At 41.2% G+C, this 21,833-nt stretch overlaps 1 protein-coding gene across 1 annotated transcript in view; it reads right to left on the minus strand.

Annotated features, from left to right (window-relative positions):
• ADCY1 (adenylate cyclase 1) overlaps window positions 1-21,833 on the minus strand; it is a 435,025-nt gene that overhangs the window by 165,085 nt on the left and 248,107 nt on the right. The window contains exons 7-9 of the mRNA XM_044294968.1: window positions 16,095-16,236; window positions 4,920-5,075; window positions 1,242-1,436 (exon numbers count right to left, since the gene is read on the minus strand). Coding sequence (XP_044150903.1) covers window positions 1,242-1,436; window positions 4,920-5,075; window positions 16,095-16,236 — 493 coding nt within the window. The remainder of the gene's footprint in view (window positions 1-1,241; window positions 1,437-4,919; window positions 5,076-16,094; window positions 16,237-21,833) is intronic.

A 21,833-nucleotide genomic window follows, 5' to 3' on the forward strand; every position in this document is an offset into this window, starting at 1 on the left:
GGAGTGAAGCATGATGGGAGGAACTTGTGAATACCTTTGATCCATGACATACTCCTCCGTGCCAGAGCGGGCTCATTTTGTCTTCATGCAGTCACATAGGTCAGGAGGCTCTCCCCTTTGTTTCTGTTTTTATTGTATTCTTTCTGGGGTGATACCTGTCTCACCTTAAACACTACGGATTGCAACTGCATGCTACTTTGAAGCCAACAGCGAAACCTTGTGGTCTAAAACAGAATAATGCCGCTTGCTGCCATCCCAGATACATCCACAGTACTCTGTTGCCAAGTCGCACAAGAATCTCTCTGATTTCACTCATGACCCCATAAATGATCCATGAAAATCATCCTCCCAGGATCATGAATTAACCATCTCACGACTCGGAGCGGACTAGTATGACCTGCTGACACCCGAACGCAAAACAACGACAGGTCGCACTACAGTTTTCATTTTTTTCCTCCTGATGTTGTAAAAACCCTATGAGGTCTACCCTCCCAGGTTCATAATGAAATCACGACACTAGACAGCCAGGTTTAGAGCCGACAGAGATTATGGACAAATCTGTGACTAAGAACTCATCTAAAATTACACGCAATATCTCCCAGGCACACTCTGTTTCAACTGCCATTCAACTCCCTGGTTTAAAATCCACTGACTGTGGAGGAAAGGTGAACATGTCGGGCTACTGTTCTGTTCTATTCACCCTGCGGTTTGCGGGGTGTCAAGTTATGGTTTCTGACTTATACTGTATTACTAATCTCCAATAACCCATCCTTATACCTGCCCCTTCACTCCCCTTCTCCACTTATATGAAAAAAACGACTAATATCAGAAGGTTGACGTAGCAGCTCCAATATATTATTCTGATTGTCTATGTTGGAACTTTTACTGATGACATGCCACTACAAGAAATGCTGTAAGTACTCCTTTATTATGTCAACCTGAAATAAAACATTTGAAAACAAATAGAAAGAAAAAAAATACTACTACTGACTATATGCTTTCTAGGCTCTGTTCACCTTTCCATTTGTTAGATTTCTGCTGGAGGTTTCAGAATTTGTGACAGCAACAAGGGATCACTTTACAGCCCAAATCTTTCAATCAAAAATACCAACGCCCTGACAAAATCCTGATAGATTCTTTGTAAGAAAAGTAAAAACAGCCACAACACTAATATGATCAAAGCCTTAAATGGTAATTCTAAGCATAATTATGTGCATATCTCATCATTTAGCTTTACTTACCTTCTGTTCACGTTCTGCCTGCTTGTATTTTAAACTTATAAAATTCAAATCTGACATCTCAGAATCAGTCTGTCGAGCTTCAATCAAACGACTAATATAACGATTCACACGAGTTCCTGGAGTATTGTGTATGACATTTGTGGAAAATGAAGAACGGTTCCTGAGTTTTTCGGAGGCTGTTCGTAAAGCTCTCCTCTGATATAATGAAATTAGAGGGAAGGCAGTTATCAAATGTTTGACAAAAGAAACACATAGTTACAACCTTCCATGTTATGTGCAGTATGACAGTATATGGTCAATCTCATAAAGATTTTGACAGATTCTTGTTTTGCGTATTGAAAAATGATTACACGTTGGTAGCACGCCTGTGTTTCTACAGAGCTAAAATAAGATCATCATTGTATTCTAAGTTTAATTTCGTAGAACCAAGAAGGTCCAGGTTTTGTCCCTATATTACAATTCTTAAAATGTTTCTGTAATTCGGATGTGTGAAACTGGCCGATTAAGGACGAGTGCACACAGCCGTGAGTGGTCCGTGGTAACCCGGCATGGATTCCTGCTGAGAGCAGGCGTGCACGGTGTCATTGGTTGCTATAACGCCGTGCGCTTCATGCCGCCGCTGTACTACAGTAATACACTTGTATAGATCATACCAATGCATTACTGTAGTGCAGCGGCGGCATGAAGCGCATGGCGTCATAGCAACCAATGACCGTGCGCTCCTGCTCTCAGCAGGAATCCAGGCCGGGATACCACGGACCTCTCACGGCCGTGTGCATTCAGCCTAATGCTACTTTCACATCAGCGTTTTTGCTGGATCCGTAAGGGAGTCAAAAACAAATCCATTCATGAATACAACGGTCTGCATCTGTTTAGAAAGGATCCGGTTGTATTATCTCCAAAATGAACAAGAAGGATCCAGCACTAAAACCATTGTAAGTCAATGATGGGTTTGTGTGATGCACCTTTACAGGCCTTACAAATTGCAAAATCAAGTTTAAAGGAAACCTCTCATCGGGTTCATGCTGCCTAAACCATGTGACAGAAAGCTTCAAAGGGAATCTGTCACTATGAAAATGCAGTGCAATCTGAAGGCAGAATGTTGTAGATCAGGAAGATCTCAGCAGATTGATGGGAGTATTATACTAAATGTTTCAGCAACGCTTGGAATTTATTCACATAAAAGTCAGCTCTATCTATGCTTTAGGAGACGTGTAAGTGGTCCTATCAATGATTGACAGCCTAAGTATTTAGGGGAGGCTGTCAGTCAGGCAGTAGAGCCACCTACTTGAGCTCAAACTGAGGTGTAAATATATGAATTACACATTTTAATTAATCTTTTCCCATAGCTTCTCCTGCTCTATGAACCTTACATTGGATGCCAGATTATTAAAACTATGTTTTCTCTGAAACTGTCTAGCATTTCAAAGTAAAACACAGGTCTCTGTCATAAGGGACCCTATTAGGATTTAATGTTGCCCAAGGTTCATGCAGTATGAACCCGATTACAGTTCCTTTTAGTATCATAGACCTTAGAAGTCTACACTTAGTGGGTCCAAAGATCTAGGACAGGGAAGGGCAAACTGCGGCTCTCCAGCTGTTGTAAAACTACAACTCCCAGTATACCCAGTCTGCCTACAGCAGGGCATGATGGGATTTGTAGTTTTACAACAGCTGGAGAGCCGCAGTTTGCCCATCACTGATCTAGGAGAAGCACTAAAATAAGTATATCACAGAAAACTAAAAACTTCCCCTAAAATGTAACCTTTACTACTACAATAAAAAAAAAATCCCAAAAACATAAACAAAGAAAAACACCAGAAAACCCCTATAACATCCCTATTCCACCCTAACTGACAGCAGAACTTCCGCTCTGAGAAAGGAGATCCCACTGTCTTCTTTGCTCTCCCTAGAAAACCCTGTGCACACTGGGGTTTCCAGGTAAGGAAGTGGGATTACAAAAAAGTGCATATACAGTATTTAGTATACCAATATACCTATGTACACATGAAACAGGAAGGTAGGATTTTAATTGTTCTGATGTCTCAAGATATTAGCTATTGGCCCAACACGGTTCTCCCCGGGGGTCTTATCCTGGCGTTCATCAGGGGCTCATACTATAAAGAGACAAACTGGGGATAGTGGGTAAATTGAGAAAAACTTAGATATCACCCCCCCCCCACCCCCCAAGATAAATATATCAAGGGCTAGATGGAGCAAGAGACATGCATGTATGGTATATACAACCAAAAACTAGGGCAATATGGAGACCCTAGGGAAGTGTATGCATGTGTGATATACACATAGAGTAATACATGTTAGATGTACAGCAGTTAGAGTACATACTTTGCCCCTAGTGTAGGTGTGTGATATACACATAGCAGAGAACACATGGGGTGCCAGATATATGTAGCAGTTATAATCTAGGCAGCATCATCAGTATAAGCCACTAAGTACTTATCTTGCCCAGGAAGATGATGATCCACTAATCACTCTGGTAGATATGTCCATCCTGAAGGGTTTCCCTGGCAGCAGGGACAGTTGCCCAGGGGAAGCTCAACTCAATGCGAGGAGCCAGCCTGCTCAGGAGTGCAAGTGTGGGTCTCCTGGGACGCTATAAATAGAGGATGCTCAGATAAGCAGATGATAAGTGCACCTGCACAAAAGTTCCTTCTGCCCACAACAAATGTGGCACCTGCAGTCTAGTTTGGGCGGACGTGATGTCACAACATAGCACATGTTCCTTCCGCCCATAACAAAGATGGCACTTGCAGTCTAGTTTAGGCAGAAATTATGTCACGACATAGCACATGTCCTGACATAGCACGAGGGGCACAACAAAAACTTAGTTATAAAGTACCCACAACAAAGATGGCTTCCCTAGCTTATTTTGGGCAGAAGTGACATTACACTTGACACCCACCGGCATCTTACATTTGTTTAGGGACTGTTTGATGGGCGAATAATTATTCTGCTTACTGAGAAAATATGTACACCCCTTCAAATCTAAATAGGGCATTTTGGTCTATTTAGAAACTCTAAGTAGTAAACCATAAAATCTGTGCAACAAGGGGAAACCATGCCAGTCAGTTAACCCCTTGTTGCAACATTTCGTAAGAGCTCCAAAACCAGTAGTCCAAAGGATACCTTATATGACTATAAAGAACCAAGGGGAGGATATAAAGATTTTTGCAAGTGAAACCAGGGATTACAGCCTTGAGCGGCTCAACATAGTAGTCCTGGGATGCCGAATACTAGTTCACTTTGATAAATGGCAGGTTATATAAAACACGTAGAGTTAACCTGGCCATTGGGGCCCAAAGGTTGTAGGGTACGCATCCTAGTATTCCATTGAGTCTCTCTCATCGACAACTTTTTATTCCAATCACCTCTTTGAGTAGGTTCTTTAATAACTTCTGGTTTGTAATTGTGACACTCCTTCACATGTCTAGCCAGAGGTTTATCTCTTTTATAATGGATTTTTTTTATTGTAGTAATAAAGGTCACTGTTCCTATTAAAATAGTATACAGAGGAGCTTTTGATATTCTGACTAAACAGAATATTAATACAGTATATCAATAAACTGCACCGATAAACACAAACTATTTTTCTAAATAAAATTAATTTACAGTACAACGTCTCATACATATTGTGTGGCTGGTACTAATTTTCATTACCTTATCATCATCCTCACAAGTCATTACATTGGAAAAAGGGATTTCCGCCTTGAACATCTTACGACAGTGCATGAGCTGAACTAGGAGATAGCAAACAGTCTTGAATTTCATCCTTTTGGCTGGCTTTATATCAGACAGAATCAATCCAGGAAATATCTGGCAAAAAAAACAACCACACATATTAAAAATTGCTTAGAAAATTTAGAGCTAACAGGGGTTGTCCTATGAAAATATATTCTACAGTTTTCAAACAGGCAACTCGATCTGAATACTTTTGTAACAGCATGTAATTACAGGGGTTGGCCACTTTCTGGTTACTGTTGACCAATGTGTTTTTAGGATGATTACATGGCACTTATATATATATTTTCTATATTTCATCAGGTATGCTCTCTTGTTTACAAAGTTTTTTGTGCTTTCCACACCGAGGTCCTGTCCATAAGATGGCCACTGATGGAAGGTCATGTGACCAGGCAGATCACCTCCATTCAAATACACTGCACCTGCCATCTGAAAGTGAGTTTAGTACAGTACGGTGTGTTTGAATGGAGACATCACACGGAGGTTATGGGCTTGGTCACATGATCCTCCGACAGAAACTATATAATGGACAGGACCTCTGTCTGCACAGGGCTTTGGGAACAAGGGGGCATACCTTATGAAATACAGAAAATGGTGCAGGAATTCAAGAAAGGCTATATAAGTAAGTGCCATGTAATCATCTCACAAACACATTAGTCAACATGAACCAGAAAGTGGCCAACCCCTTTAAACATTTAACATAGTCACCCAGTTATTCAATGAAATCTATCTTTATAGCGTCACCTGCTGTTTGCTCTTTTTCTAATTTCTGCATCCACCTTACTGAGGTGGTTGCACATATTCAGTTCCATCCTTTAACTGTCACTAACTGCAGCATACAGGACACGTCTTCTGAGAAATAACACGCCCCTAACCTGCCTGCATGAAATAAATCTAGCAGAGCAATGAAGTTGTCATGTACAATATGATGAAACCAATATAAACTTTACTCCTATAATACAAAACATCACTGGGAGAAGCTTACTTTAAGGCTCCATTCAAATGACTCTATCGAATGCGGAACCATTCACTTCAATGAGACCGAAAACATCGGAGACAGCATAATGCGTACTGTGCGCATCTGTATGTCCGTTCCACAGCCCCACAAAAAAGATAGAACATGTCCTATTCTTGTCCGTTTTCCGGACTGCAAAATACATAGTCATTTGCATGCACCCTTATACATAACCCAAATAAATAAATCAAGCATTCTAGTTCCCAAATAAGAATACATACTTTATTAAATACTAATGTTAAAAACATATAAATGTTTGGGGAAAGAATCCCTTACCAACATCTAGCCTCCAGGTGAAATTACAATAACATATAATTTTATTCAAATATAAAACTCCAGGGTTTATTCAAGGTTAGTATTCTATATTGCAGGGTGGCCGTTCTAGTTTTTGCGATTTAAGTGAATTGGTCCGCATGCTCAAATGGTGGCCAAACGGTTGGGGTCTGTGCATTGTGGGCTGCTATTTATTCGCACGGGGTGAACACGTTCATGTGCATGAGCCCTAAAACGGATTTTCCGAGTTTAATTTTATACTACTCTGCTGTGGGACCAGTAAAATATTAAAATGCCTTACCTAACCTGCACCCGCCCCTCTGAACTAGTGTTGTTTCTCCTTCCCTTCCCCCAGGCTGCAGCCAGTGAGGTATTATTGTGGATGGCGATGTTCCATATTCCACTGCAGCCAATCTCTGGTCTCAATGGTGTATAGCCTGAGGCCGCTAATTGGCTGCAATGGCATATGGGACATCAGTTCTGCACACAACAAAATGTTACTGACTGCAGCCCTGGAAAAAGGAAAAAGTAGCAGCACTAGATCAGAGTTATTTTATTATTTTAATTGCCCCACAGCAGATTAGCATTATACAGTTTTAACTTAACTAACCCATTTAAACTGTTTGGTGAATATTGGATCAATAGCGGTCTGCAATACATGGGTACCGGCCGTGTGAACTCTGCGCTCATTGACTTGAATGGGTGTGCGATCCGTAAGATACGGCAAAAGATAGAACATGGATGGACTTGAAAGCCCAAGGAAGGGCTTTTGAGTGCAAAATATATGACATGTCCGATTTTATGAATTAATTGCTAGCAGTCTGCAGTAAGGGTAAAGAGGGTGGTAAACCAGTTGGAGGTGTGTGTCCCTGCACAAACTGACGCTATCCAGTCAGTGCTGCCATTGTCAGTCTGTGCCCTTATTGCAGACTGCTAGCAATTCATTAAAAACTTCTAGTTGAAATAATAAAGGAATGGCACAACATAAGACTAGATGCTCCAGAATTGTTATTATGTGGGGGAATGCATGTAGTTATTAAAACAGGCATATCAGGATTGGTGAAAGCTCCTCTTTAAATAAGTGTTTATGTCCAGTTAGTAATTTAGAGATAAGGTTTACTAGATGACGGCACAAATTGAAAGTACGATTCACACAGCTAAAAAAACAGAAAGGCTCAATATTTTTAATAAAGACCAATTGAAAAAATGATTTTTAGCCCAAAATTAGTAAATGCAATTATAACAAATTGCCTATGACGGTGTCCATAGCCTTTAAGGGGGTTGTATGGCATATTGTTAGGATATGGCATAAATGTCAGATAGGTGCACATCCCAACTCTGGGACCTGCCTCTATCTCCAAAACAGGGGCCTGAAGGGACAGCAAGCCACGCATGCCTAACCACCATCCATTCACTGCTATGGGATTTCTAAAAATAGTTGAACACTGGCTCGACTATTTCTCGAAGTCCCATAGTAAAGAATGGAGGGGTAGCTCTATGTTCATATCACCCGGGGCTAATGCTGTGATTGGTGATACTGGTGACTGCAGACACTTAAAGGGGTTCTCCGGGAATTAGGAAAATGAAAATACTTAAATATTACTTTTTTATAAAATATATTCTCAAATATCTTTCATTATTTATAATGACTCATTTTGTCTGGGGAGCAATCATCAGGGGGGAAAAAATGCTGCTGTCCCATTAGTACACACAACACCTGTCCAGATTACACATGAGGACAAGTTACTTTATAACACTGAGGTAAAGAGCTGCCTCAGCTTCCTCTCTGCTCTGCTTGTCAGGGATTATGATCCTGAATACAGCCGATAAGAACTTTAACTGAATCTCTAGGGAATTTAGTTAATGAGGAGACATGAAGTACAGAGAGGACGGACAAGACAGGCTGTGATAATGTGTAACGGAGACTGTAAACAAGTGCTGCTGCTCATTAGCCACACCTCACCCTCCTCTCAAGTCTCCTCATCATCTCCATTCCTACAGAGATTCATCTGTATTTAGGATCATGATCACAGCAGAGAGGAGGATGAGGCAGCACTATGGCTCATTGTTGTGAAGTAACTTGTCCTCCTATGTGATTAGGACAGGTTTTGTGTGTACTGATAGGACGGCAGACATTTTATTTCTCCTTATATTTGCCCTCTAGACAAAAAACAAACAAAAACGTTATAACTAATGAAAGGTACTTGTGAATATATTTATTATAAAATAATATTAAAGTATTTTCATTATTTTTTTTTATTCCTGGAGAACCCCTTTAACCCCTCAGATGCCATGGTCAAACATGACCACTACATCTTAATGCGCAAATCCCAGAAGTGCTGCACTTCTGGGCCTGGAACAAATCCCCCAGGCAGCAATTAGGGGTGCTGATCATTCATTGTGAAAGGCTGGAGCCTTCATGCAGCCCTGATGCCTTTTACAGGTATATTCCAATGTAGACCTGCTGTACTGAATCTTCTATTTATCAATGGATCTGTTCCTTTGTTAAATAAAAGTGGCAAGTTGACAATTGCATGTTGTTAGGCCCTTGGGAGCCTGAAAAAAAAGTTAAAGAAATATATATATTTAATATAAAATAAAATATAAAAAAATCAACTCTTTCCCAAGAATAAAAATAAAGAAACAAACATAGGCATCTCCTGCTCGAAAAACACAATATAAAAATATTTATCCCATATGGCAAACGGCGTAATGGAACAAAAAATCTAAATGGCCAAGTCACCATTTTTTCATCACTTTACCTCACAAAAAACTGAGGAAAAAGTGATAAAAAAAAACACATGCACACTCCAAAATGGTATCCATAGACAAAACGATTTAAAAAGATATGCTCTCTGTTACAGTCTTTCATTAAGAGATCTTCAATGTTTGGTGACACCATTTTGGCCTGAAATATCCTCTGCAAACATTTTGACCTCTCATATCAAGGCTCTAAAACATTTACCCTTAGAGGACAACCTGAGTTTCTTAACAGGACACGCTAGTAAACTGTTCAGGGCATAGGTCTGAGAAGGGAATTAGGGGACTTGTTTCACCCCAGGAGCCGTGTTGGGCTACTCCTTCAGAGTTGTCCTTTAAGTTTGGTGTGATGGGGACTAACTTTCTGCAAGTTATGTAGTTTAATTCCTACTGTAAGCATTAACTTTGTTACATGTCCAAAAAGTAGTGTTTGATGCTTTTCTTCTGAGTACTCAACACCCTAGTGTATCGCTATTATATCAAGACTGATTTCTAACTCCTCACCCAGATACAGTGTTCAAAAGATGGGAAACCATCTACATTGTGGATGATAAACACCTTGTCAAACAGGGTTTATTGGCTATTCAGAAACATATAATAAATGAAACATGGAGGGTGACACATCTGAAAACTATTCACTAGGCCATTAATGCTTTTAATCTCCCTCGCACCCCAGCTGCACTTTATAGATGACTGCTTGTCCTTGATGTGCTCAGACAGCTTCAGACTTATTCCATGATTTATGGTCCTTTCCTCATTTGAAGGTATTTTGGGATGAGGTGGGTCAACTTGAGATTGAGATTGTCAGCACATTCTGTAGACTGGTGCAGAATATGATAGTTCTTTTCCACTCAGGGTCTTTGTTTGCAGACCGTGGTAGAGGTGCTTCTGGAATTCCAACCATAGGTCACTTTATCTTAATGGTGGAAGGAAGAAGTGCCTCCTCCAAAACTGGCACCTTCCAGAGGTCCCAAAAGAGATGAAGGTGGTGTCTCAGACAACTAAGATTCTTTTCTTAGAGCGTTTGGACTTACCTCTCAGTACTTGGAGGACGATTTAAAGGGGATGTTAGGTGGGTTCTTAAAAAGAGCAAGTTATCAACTACCAGTCAATGCAACAAATAAAACTCACCAGAAAGTATCATTTAAAATGGTTTCTGTACACAGATAAAATGACCCATGTAACATCATAAACAGAATCTTTTGATGTTATATCAGGCTTTGTCTAGACAGCTATGACCACTGCATGGGCGCCTTGTGACCATAAACCCTACAAAGCGACTTTTATGCAGTTATTCTATTCAATATTGCATGGCAGTATCGATCAACATGGACTTATGGGATGGGGTGGGGTGGGGGGGTATTGCACAACAGGTGGAGTCAGCCACTGCAGCCAAAACAATGAAAACCTATTATGTATGCGTTGCTAAAAGAAATTATATGTATTGCTTCTGACATATACCTGCTAGTGTCAGTTCTTACTACTGCCACATGAAAGCAAAGGAAAAAAAAAAAATTCAACTTCAGGTCCGTGCCAGATTATAGGACACAATGCTATTCAATCTGACATTTAAAATGTTAAATAGATTTCTATCCTTATAAAGTTCAAACATTAAAGCTTGCCAAGCTCCATACACTATCTTGTAAAACAAAAGACTGTCTGTAAATGTCTATGGAAAACATGTAACTGAATACAATTTCAGATACCAAAGCACACACAAGATAATGCTGAACCACCTTTGTTGCTGTGAATATCAGAGTTCACGAAGAGTATGCAAACAGTAAAAATACAACTAAATAAACAGACATTTATTTCAGTGCCGCTAAGGAACACATTTACCTTGCACACCGAGTTTCTGTAAGGGCTCATGCACACAATCGTTGCTTGTTTTGCGGTCCACAAATTGCGGATACGCAAAGCACAGATACTGGCCGTGTGCCTTCGGCAGTTTGCGGAAAGGAACATCTGGCCCATAATAAACTGTCCTATCCTTGTCTGTACTACGGACAATAACAGGACATGTTCTATTCTTTTTTCGGAACATGCAGAAATGGAATGCACACGGAGTAAATTCCATTTTTGATGTGGACCCATTGAAGTGAATTGATCTGCATACGGGCCGCAGAAAAATGGCATGTAAATGAAAAAAAATATATGTTTGTGTGCATGAGCCATAAATCTGTACACATTAACATTCTGTCCAATGAAACTAGTGATGGCTGCAAGTATTCTATATATGTATCACCTATCCACAGGAAAGATGAGAGATGATTAATTGCTGGGAGCTCAACCACCAAGACATAGAATATTTACAAAAAAATAAAACATGCCCCAACAAGTCTTTCCTAAAATATTATAAGTTTTTCAAACCAGCACCTGAATCTGAATACTTTTGTAATTACAGTATTGCATGTCATTAATAATTTAGTACAGACACTGAAATCTATTTGTATAGCATCACCTGCTGTTTTCCCTTTTTCTAAATTCTCAGTCCAGCTCTCTGAGGTTGACTTACATGATCAGTTTCATTCTTCAAATACCACCAGCTGCAACAGAAAGGACACGCCCCTGAGGATATGCACACCCACTGAGCTGTTGGCCTGAAATAAATCTAGCATAGCAATTGCAGTAATGAATGGGCAGATCAATGGTTCCATGTGAGGTACAGGGCTGATTCTAAGCTAAACAGACTGCCGTATACCATATGATACCTGATTTAGGGTTGTAGCGGGTATTGAATTATTGATACCCAATCGATACTGCACAGCCTAGTATAAGAGAACATGGCGCACGCTGCTCTCAGCGGCACCTGAGGGGTTAAGTGCCGCAGATCACAACGGCCTGTCATAGACATAGAGGTCGGGTGCCTGCTATGTGTCTCTGCAGCCGTCACCGGCCTCCTGTATTTCTATTAAAAGGTTACTGTGCGCGCCCCCCTTCCCCCAGTACTAAAAACATTGGCGGCACAATGTGCCCCCCCAACCCCCACCAGTATTATAATCATTGGTGGCAGTGGCCACAGGGTCCCCTTTGTAGAGGTGAGCCGTAGATATAATTGATACACCTGTCTAGCTGTGACGTGCGGGGAGGAGGCAGGTATTTATGGCGCTCCCCTTCCACGTCATAGTGAGCCTGACAAAGCACAATCTTAGCGCAAAACGGCTGTTGCCGGACTTTGCTGCAAATGTGACCCGCATCCGCAGTGTTTTAACCTGTAATAAAGCTACGATTTGTGAAGATTCGGTGAGTGCCGCTTTTTCCTTCTATTTTTTATGCGATTATTGGTCTGCTAGCTCTGGGAGAGCACCACCTATTTCACTGCATGTTTGCTGACATTGGACCGCGTTGAGTAGTGCCGGCTGTAATTTCTTCTTGTTGTGGATAAAAAAAGATCTCCTATGCAGTGAACGCAGTAACAGAAAAAAAAAAAAAAAAAAACACGATTCACCATTTTTTGTCACCTTGCCCCCCCAAAAAAATAGGATCCGACTGTTCAATTATGGTTCGGACTTTCTATAAAATGCGGAATGCACACAGCTTTTTTGGTGTTTTATTTTTTTTGCGTGGTATCGAATGGCATTGAGTATCTCAATACTTTTTTATGGTATCGAAATCGAATCAAAATTTTGGTATCGAAACAACCCTAATCTGATTATAATTTTTTACATTATTCATGGGATAAACCCTTTAAGCCAGGTTGCTGATCATATGCATGCAGGCGCGTGTGATGCCATCTATGGCAGAATGTAAAATAACAGCTTTTAGGGACAGTGCCTTTAGCCTCTTAACATACTGGGTGGAGGGTAGGGGTGATATATTATGGAGCGGAAAAGGGAAATCTCTTAAGAGACTATATATAGGGGAATAATAAGGTTCCAGGTGGAATCACAGTGCACACTGCAGAAATATGATCACAGAGGAGCATGGCAATGCTGCTGCATGCAACCATTTGCACCAGTGTTTTATAACTTTCAATCTAGTGCACACTACTAAAGTAAAGGTATATAATAAAGTATTTTCTTAAGTGACAGAAAATGTATTCTAACCCCATAAGCCACCATGACATACAGATGTAGAAAAGTTAACACACATGTTTTAGGAGACGTGTTATCTAAACTAAATGCGTTAAGCAACACCTTGCTTTTCAATGGCTTTTGTTTCAAGAGAACACGATGAGTTAAGGGTTTGTGTGTTAACCCTGCTACATCTGTACCTGTACATCATGGACTGCACTGCATTAGGCCACCATGACATACAGGTTTGTCATGGCAGCAATCTGTCAACATGTCTGCAGACATGGTGACAGCGCAGAGATCCCGGCTGTTGCACACAGCCAGGGATCTCAGCAACCAGCCCAGGACCAATGAGGGCGGTCCAGGGCGGGCGATCACTCTGTGCTGACTGGCTGGCTGGCAAAAGGTTCTGATCACCACAAATCATGACTTTGGGGATCAGAACCTTGTGAAATATATAAATGACACCCGCCCCGCGCGCAATCCTCAATGTGCCACACCTCTTCAGGATGGCCGGCACAGCATGTAGCGTGCAAACCCCTCCACCCCCACGAACATCATTATTCAGGATGGCCGAGTGGAGCAGAGTGTCAGCTGTAACATACAGCTGACACCCTGCTGTAATGGCCAACATTGGTGCTGGCACTGATAGCCATTTAACCTCTTCTATGCCGCGGTCCGTAGGGACTGCGACATGGAAGGGGTTAACAGAAGGAGGGAGCTCCCCCCCCCCCTCAGATCGGGATGCTGCTCTCGCCATGGCAGCAGCACGATTCTTGAAGGGTTAGCACTGCCCTAGCCTTATTTAGGGTAAAGTGTTAAAGCCTGCCCATTAGTACCGGTGAAGCCTCCGCATAACATTCCCATGGTGAGACCCGGTACGTCACCAGATCTGCAGAAAAAGCCTTTGCCCTGCGAGATTCATAAAATGCTCCGATGCTCCACTCAGAGGGGATGCCTGGGTAAAGAAGGGGATATCTCTGGGTTCAGCTCGGAATCTGGACTACCCGTTTAATTCCCACTTTAATTCCCACCCAAGTTTATCAAGACATTTTGCAGGAGAACTTAAGGCCATCTGTCCACCAGCTGAAGCTCAACAGAAGATGCAACAGGACAACGTAGCAACAGGACAACGACCCAAAGCATAGAAGTAAATCAACAACAATGGCTTAAACAGAAGAAAATACACCTTCTGGAGTGGCCCAGTCAGAGTCCTGACCTCAACCCGGCTTGCAGAGGATGCTGGCCATGTCTTATGTTGCAAGGAGAACCCTTCTGGCCTTGTAGCGACAGAATGACCTGCCATTGCACCACTTGATCGGCTACGTTCCAACCGGCTGGAATTCTACCTTGCTAGAGCATCTGTGTGTGTAGGGTAAGCGCTGAATGATTTTGTTATGCATCAGACTACCTCAGCAGGGAGCATGTGTTGTTTCAAAGTCGGGAAGCTCATCAGAGATACCAGTTCCATACTCCGGTCATTCAAAAAGGCCATCAGATGTATCAGTAGGGACAATGGCAGTATCCACAGCGTCACCTCCTTGATATTTATCTTAGACCAGATGCTCACACTGATGCAATAATGAACGGTGGCTGCCTTGTAGCTATTGGTGACCCATACAGAGAAAGTCCCATGGAAGAGGAAGTGGAGGATGGGGTTATCACTAGAGAAGGAGAAGTTCCTTGTGCAGGAGGACAAGGCTGCTGATGATAATGACACAGACCATGATGATCATCTCAGTGGGAGGTGGAGCTAGAACTACCTTGTTCCTCGGGCACACTGGCAAGCATGGCAAGCTGTATGCTTGCTTCCTTACGTAATGACAGCCGTATCCTTACCACCAAGCAATCTGATGAGCAGCAATATGTCTGTGAAGGTTCTCATTTATCCAGGTCATGGTATATCTGTAAAGAATAAATCAAGGCAACTGGACGTACTGTAGATTTGTTGAAAACGTTTCACTCGTTCTTCCAACGAGCTTTCTCAATTCTGAGTGATTGTACAAAAAATCTGGGAATAAATATGTATGTCATTTTTGGTAATATTTGTTAGTTTATACCCATCCAGGTGTAGGTGGAACGCGTTGGGGTCATTTATTAATATTTTTTTTTTTGTTTATCTATTTCTTTATGTAGCTTTTCTTATGTAGGGTTGTAATAGGGATATAATAGATTCAGGAACGGGGACAGGGAACCTCCACAATCAGGGGGCAACCCTGGGCTCAGAAATATCCAGGGCTTAATAGGGATAGTTCTCCCTCATCCATTCCTTGGTCATTATTATTGTTCTGGTATCCTATTGAAGTTTTTTGTGGAAGCTTGTTTTGTTTCCGTATCTAGCTATATGGCATTACGTTTTTAATTATGGGCATTTCTGTACCCTTACCCATTTGATATCATAAAGGGATTTTTAATTATCATGTTAGCTTTGATATTTCTCTAACTTACTTCGGCTCATCAGATCCCATACAATTTAATACTGTACGGAGACGGATTTCCGTACAGTACTATTACAAAATTTCAAACAAAGTGAATTTGGCCATCTCCTCCCTCTCTAATTTGCTACTGCCTGGCCCTGTCAATCAAAGCAGCAAGGGAGCAGCTAGCCACATAAATGAGTGGAGCTTGGGTACAAGAACAATGGTGACATCCTCATTGCATCAAAGCTCTTATTTGCATATTGCGAAAAAGTATAATAACTCAGGAATGGAGCCTGGGGTGAACAAAAGAAAAACAGTGTTTTATTCAGGTGAATCACAGCTATATGTCTATGGAAACAACTTGATAGGGAGGTCGCTGGTGAAAAATTCCTTTTCATTGTAATTTTATTTTTGTCACATTACCCATGCTTGGGGTCGAAAATAAAATCGTATTTAATTTTATTTTTAATTTTCCCATGAATTTTGCATACATGGGTGGCAAATGATATGGCGAAAAGGTATTTGCATTTTAATTTTGTGTTTTTCATTTTCATTTCATTTTCGGATGCTTTTATCTCCTATAGATGAGAAGGTATTTTGAGAAAAAACATACCTTTTTTCGATGTGATGGCACGATGAAAAATGTTTCAATATTATGCTTTTTCAAAAAACTATTTCTTTCATAGCCATAACCAGGTTCAACTTCATAATCCCCATTTAGGCACTCTAAGGTAGTCTTTGTTATATGAACTTTCCTACAAGACAAAAAACAAAATGATCAAAATTATCTACTATTCTGTACATCTATAATACATTCCAAGTAATTTTTGCCTTGCTCTGGGAATGCATAATCAAGAAATTGCTTATATTTTAAATTAGGTTAATGACAGCTCTGGTCTCTAGGGTAGACTTAAGGCCCCCATACACATTATAATATGTTAGCCAAACCAAGCTGACATTCTTAAAGTGTGAGGAGCACCTGACTCATCAGCTGTCGTGGGAGGAAAAGGTCTGTACTTTCAATGTTAACACCTAAACCTTTTGTTCTCCAGGGAGATAAATAAAGACTGGCAGTGGCTTTCCTCCCTTCCTTTTAAAACATATACATACTTGTTAAGACTGAGTTTGTATTTGTATGGGGGAACAGCCTGCCCGATACATAGCGCTAGTCTGAAACTACCCTAAGGCCACTTTCACACGGCAATATTCTGGATTACATTTTGCTTCAGTAGTTATAAGCCAAATTCAGGATAGAAACGTGAACAGAAAAATAACATTGGAAGATTAGCCACTCTGCCAAGTTTTGAACACGTTTTTTACTTACTGGCCAAAATACTGCAGACTGAATGTGGCCTTAAGCTGGAAACACTAGTGGTGTTTTCAGCACTTTTGTGTTTCTTTCTTTATTTTTTAATTTTTTTGCAACTGTGGTGTTTGGTGCAGCTTTTGCTGTAAAAACACAAAACCCAGATGCCAGCTAAAAGTATATGGGAAATATGAAATGTGAGGCAGACAGGCACATTTTGCCTTATTTTGTAGATTAAACATACAGCCCCTTTCATTCCAAGTTTGATCACGGTGTAAAATAACAAGTACTCCCCTTACCAATTTCACTCTGCTCCTATTCTGCTTCACATTCCCCGATTGGTCTCTGTATAATGTATATACTACACTACATATACTCCAACGACACCCCGGGCATAAAAGGGTTAAAGGTGTCGTAACATATACTTTTACTGCATGCACACCTGGGCAGATGCTGGTGAATGTGTCTGAATCACAACTGTACATGCTAGGGAATGATCTGATGCTTTGTGCTACTTGGACATAAATGATTCAAATACTACTTCCACTTTAAAGACTGTAGTAGTGAGTAAATAGGCCATGTATCAATATTCCTTTAAGAGTACCTGTCAGCGGGATAAACCCTTTTAAACCAGGGTTACTGCCTGGTAGGGCTGACACTGCTGATTTAAAAAAAAATACTTGTTATTTATGTAAATGATAACTTCAGTGCACTGTGGGGTGGAGTTTAGACCCTTAATGCACTCAGCTTTACAGTGCTGGTCCCTCCCCTTTGTGCACTTAAGTCCTAATTTACATAAATAATATGTTTGTTCGTTTTTTCCCTCAGGAATGCGACAACCGATTTTCACAAGACAGGTATCATTTTAAACAGCAGGATAAACCCTATCAATCATTATACGTCACCACACTTTCCCTAAAATAAAAAAATAAATACATGAGCCATATAAAAAAAAAACATTAAACATCATTAGCATCGCCACATCCAAAAACACCCATACTATTAAAATATAAAAAATATTTATCCCATACAGCAAACTGCATAATGGGAAAAAAAAATCGAAATGGTCCGTTGGCCAAAATTTTTTGTAACTTCACCTCCCAACTTCACCACACAAAAAACTATAAATGAGGCATCGTCATGATCGTTCTTACCTGAAAAACAATCCCCATAAAACTTTGTAACTTCACCTCCCAATAAAAAAATCTAATACAAAGTCATCAAAAAGTCATACACACTCAAAAAGGGTATCGCTAAAAATCACAGATCATCTCACAAAAAGTGAGCTCTCAAACAGCTCCGTAAACATAACTATAAAAAGTGGTGGGGGTCAGAATATGGTGATGAAAACATATAATTAATTTTTTCCTGAAGTTTTTAATTGTTTTTCAGTATTAAAACACACAAAAAACTATAAATGAGGCATCGTCATGATCGTTCTTACCTGAAAAACAATCCCCATAAAACTGGTGGAACTGTATTTTTTTCCAATTCCACCCCATTTGAATGTTTTTTTCGAGCTTTCCTCTACATTGTATGCAATAGTACATTAAAACATTAAACATTAAAAAGTACAACTTGTCCAGCAAAAAATAAGACTTTAGTCTTATTATGGCTTGGGGAAGGCGGGGAGTGAAAAGTGACAACACAAAATCGCTGACGGGGTTAATAAGGATGATCTTACTGACAGGTGTTCTTTAACCCCTTCGCTACCAGCAAAGTGCAATTCTTATTTTGTCCACCAGGCCAAGATATGAAATGAACAATTATTAATAAGTGCAGTTTAGGGGGGCGGAGCCAGCGCCGGTCTGAGATGGCCGCTTGATTCTGTGCTCCGTGTCACAGAGCGTTCATAGCACCAGCAATCTTCAGCCCTACACCTAAAAATGGTTAAAATAGGCAACCCCAAGGCAGGGGAACACCAAAGCTCCAACAAGAGCAACATTCAAGGTGGAGACATGGACAGATTTGTCAAGAAAGCAGCTGCAGCGTTCGTCGCTAGAGATTCTAAGATGGCGCCGGTTCAACAACAGAGGGCCTGCCAGCAAGACAAGTCGGATGACGATAGCGATACAGAGGAGCTGCAAGGTAGGGGGGCTCTCCCGATCACCAGGAACTATCTGAAAAATACCTTACATAAGGCTCTGGAGCCCCTGCTCGGTGAGGTCGCCGCAATGCGCCAAGATATGCGGCAAGTGGGTGACCGAGTTGAAACGCTCGAGTCCAACCAGGCCTAGATATTGGAGCATCAGAGGGCTACAACAAGCTCATTCCGAAAATGCGGCACCTACCTGAATGAGATGCAGACTGCTTTAGAAGATCAGGAAAATAGGGGCCGCCGGAACAACCTGCGTATAAGAGGGATTCCTGAATCCGTTCTGCCTGGTGACATTCCTGCTGCAGTTATCTCCCTATGCTCCTCTCTCCTAGGCCCTGAATTCGCTCTGGAGATCACGATTGAGCGGGCTCATAGAGTGCTGCGGCCCAAGCCTAAAGTGGATGAGCCCCCAAGGGATATAATCTGCAAATTCCTGAATTTTCAGGTCAAATCAGCAGTACAAGAGGCCGCCAGAAATAGACCTGACATATTGTTTGAAGGTGCACATGTGTCAATATACCAGGATCTTGCCCCCTCTACCTTGAAGAAACGCAAACACCTTAAACCGTTAACAGAATGGCTGCGGGCTAACAGAATCCTATATAAGTGGAATTTTCCCTTTGGACTCTCTTTTTCACAAGGAGGCCACCGTTTCAACGTTACCTCTTATGCAGATTTGGACGCTGTCTATGACCATCTTCAAATCTCTCCCCTGCAAATAGAAAACTGGGAGCAGTTCCAAGATCTCTTTGCCTTACCTGAAGTTCCAGAAGTGGCAACCTTCACCTTACAACATACTCCTAAAGCCCATAAAGTGGGGAAGAGGAGCCGACAACTGACTCCCAAGAGACTAGCCCAAGATTGATACCCTTGATCCTCCAGATACAATCAGGGACAGGGGTGACGTTCCTTCCTTTGACTTAATTGGGTCTATCCAGAGAAGTTGCTTCTTTAAAATAAGAGACCTTTTGTTATAGTCTGTTTAGATTAGTCCCATACTGCTAGTAGATCCATAACATAACCTACTTGAAGTCATGTTGTTAGATATCTCTCATTAGATAAGGTTTTTGTATTACATGCTTCGCTTGCCTTCTCCCACTTAATTCTTCATTATCTTTTGAGTCACCTCTGACTCATTTACCCAGAGGCTTTCCTTTTTTGGCTTGAATGGGCTTTTGCCTTTTCTCCCTTTGAGGGTCTTGCTAGCCGCTGGTTTAAATACCAACCCCTTTCCAGGTTGCAAATATAAGTGCTGAACGTAAAGTACACCGGTCTTCGACCAACTTTCCCCCATGCTTTACACTGATGGGTCAGTTCCCACGTCTTGTTTTGTTATGATTATTTGTTTTGTTCTCATTGTTTCCCTTTTCCCGTTGTTTCATTTCAGGTACCTGGCACAGCCTTCCTTGATTTCTCTGAGGGACATGCAGGTTGATGGGGATCCGACTTCTCCTTCGGGCGGGGTGGAGCTATCCATGATCGTGAGTGATTTTTCCTGGGGGACCAGCACACTTTACATTCCTCTGCCTTCAATATCAATTGATCATGGCTGACATACACGTAGCTTCTTACAATGTGAAGGGCTTCAACTCACCCTCAAAGAGAAGCCAGATTTTCTCCATTCTGCGTAAGGAGGGTGCGGATGTGCTGCTTCTCCAGGAGACACACTTCAGGTTCAATCATTACCCCAATATGGAATTCTCTCAGTACCCCCTATGGTTTCATTGTGGAGGGGCCACTGCCTCGTCCGGAGGAGTAAGCATTGGATTTAAGAGGAAAATACCTTTCAAACCCATTACCCACCTCCAGGACCCAGAGGGGAGATTTATAATGGTTAAAGGGCACATAGGTCCTCAAGTGTATTCTTTTATTAACCTGTATGTCCCTAATACTAATCAAGCAAGATGGCTCTCTTCCATTGCTCAAACAATCTCCTCTTTTAAGGAAGGTATAGTCGTATTGGGAGGAGATCTTAACGTGGCCCTCGACCCTCAGATAGACTCCTCCTCACATAAAACTCCCCATTCTAGACGCTCCTTAAAATCTATTAAGAACATTTTCTGGGACTTCCATTTAGTGGATGTATGGCGTTCCTTCTATCCTAACACCCTAGACTACACATTTTACTCACATGTTCATTGTTCATATCACCGCATAGATTATCTCTTTGTCTCCAAAGAACATCTACAATTATGCCAAAGGGCCAATATTGGGTCTATCCATCTGTCAGACCATGCGCCTATATTTCTCAGAATTGCCTCGCCCATGAGAAAACCCAAAAGCTTTAACTGGAAACTGAATGAATCCATCCTAGGTAACTCCGACTCCACAAAGAAAATAGCCACATTATTAGACGAATACTTTAAACTAAATTCCCTTCCTGAGCTATCTCCCCAAGTCGTTTGGGACGCTCATAAACCTTTTATTAGAGGAGAGTTCATTAGCATCGGTTCCCACCTGAAAAAACTAAGAGAGGGTAATATTAATAGGCTCCTTTCCAAGATAAATAAACTAGAAACTACCCACAAAAAATCCCTATCTGAAGCCCAACTCCAGGAACTTTCCAAATCCAGAGCCGAATTGAAAGCCCTGTTGCAGAGCAACTCTGCAAAATATTACCTTAACTCCCAATATAAATTCTTTGCACATGGAGACAAAGCTACCAAATTTTTAATAAGCAGAATTAAAGCCAGAAGGGCGGACAATTATATACACCAACTCTCCTCTCCAAAAGGTGAACCAATTTTCGCTTCAACAAAAATAGCTGCTCAATTTAGAGATTACAAAATTTTTAAGGAACAACTCCTGCCTCACTTGCTTACTGTATGTAATCAAACCTTGCAAAATGCCCCCTTATCCAGAGACATGACCATTGCCCATATAGCTCTGATTCCTAAAGAGGGAAGGGACTCTAAGCTTTGTGCTAATTATAGGGCCATTTCTCTACT

This window comes from Bufo gargarizans, chromosome 5 (assembly GCF_014858855.1).
Source record: "Bufo gargarizans isolate SCDJY-AF-19 chromosome 5, ASM1485885v1, whole genome shotgun sequence".
NCBI lineage: Eukaryota > Metazoa > Chordata > Amphibia > Anura > Bufonidae > Bufo > Bufo gargarizans.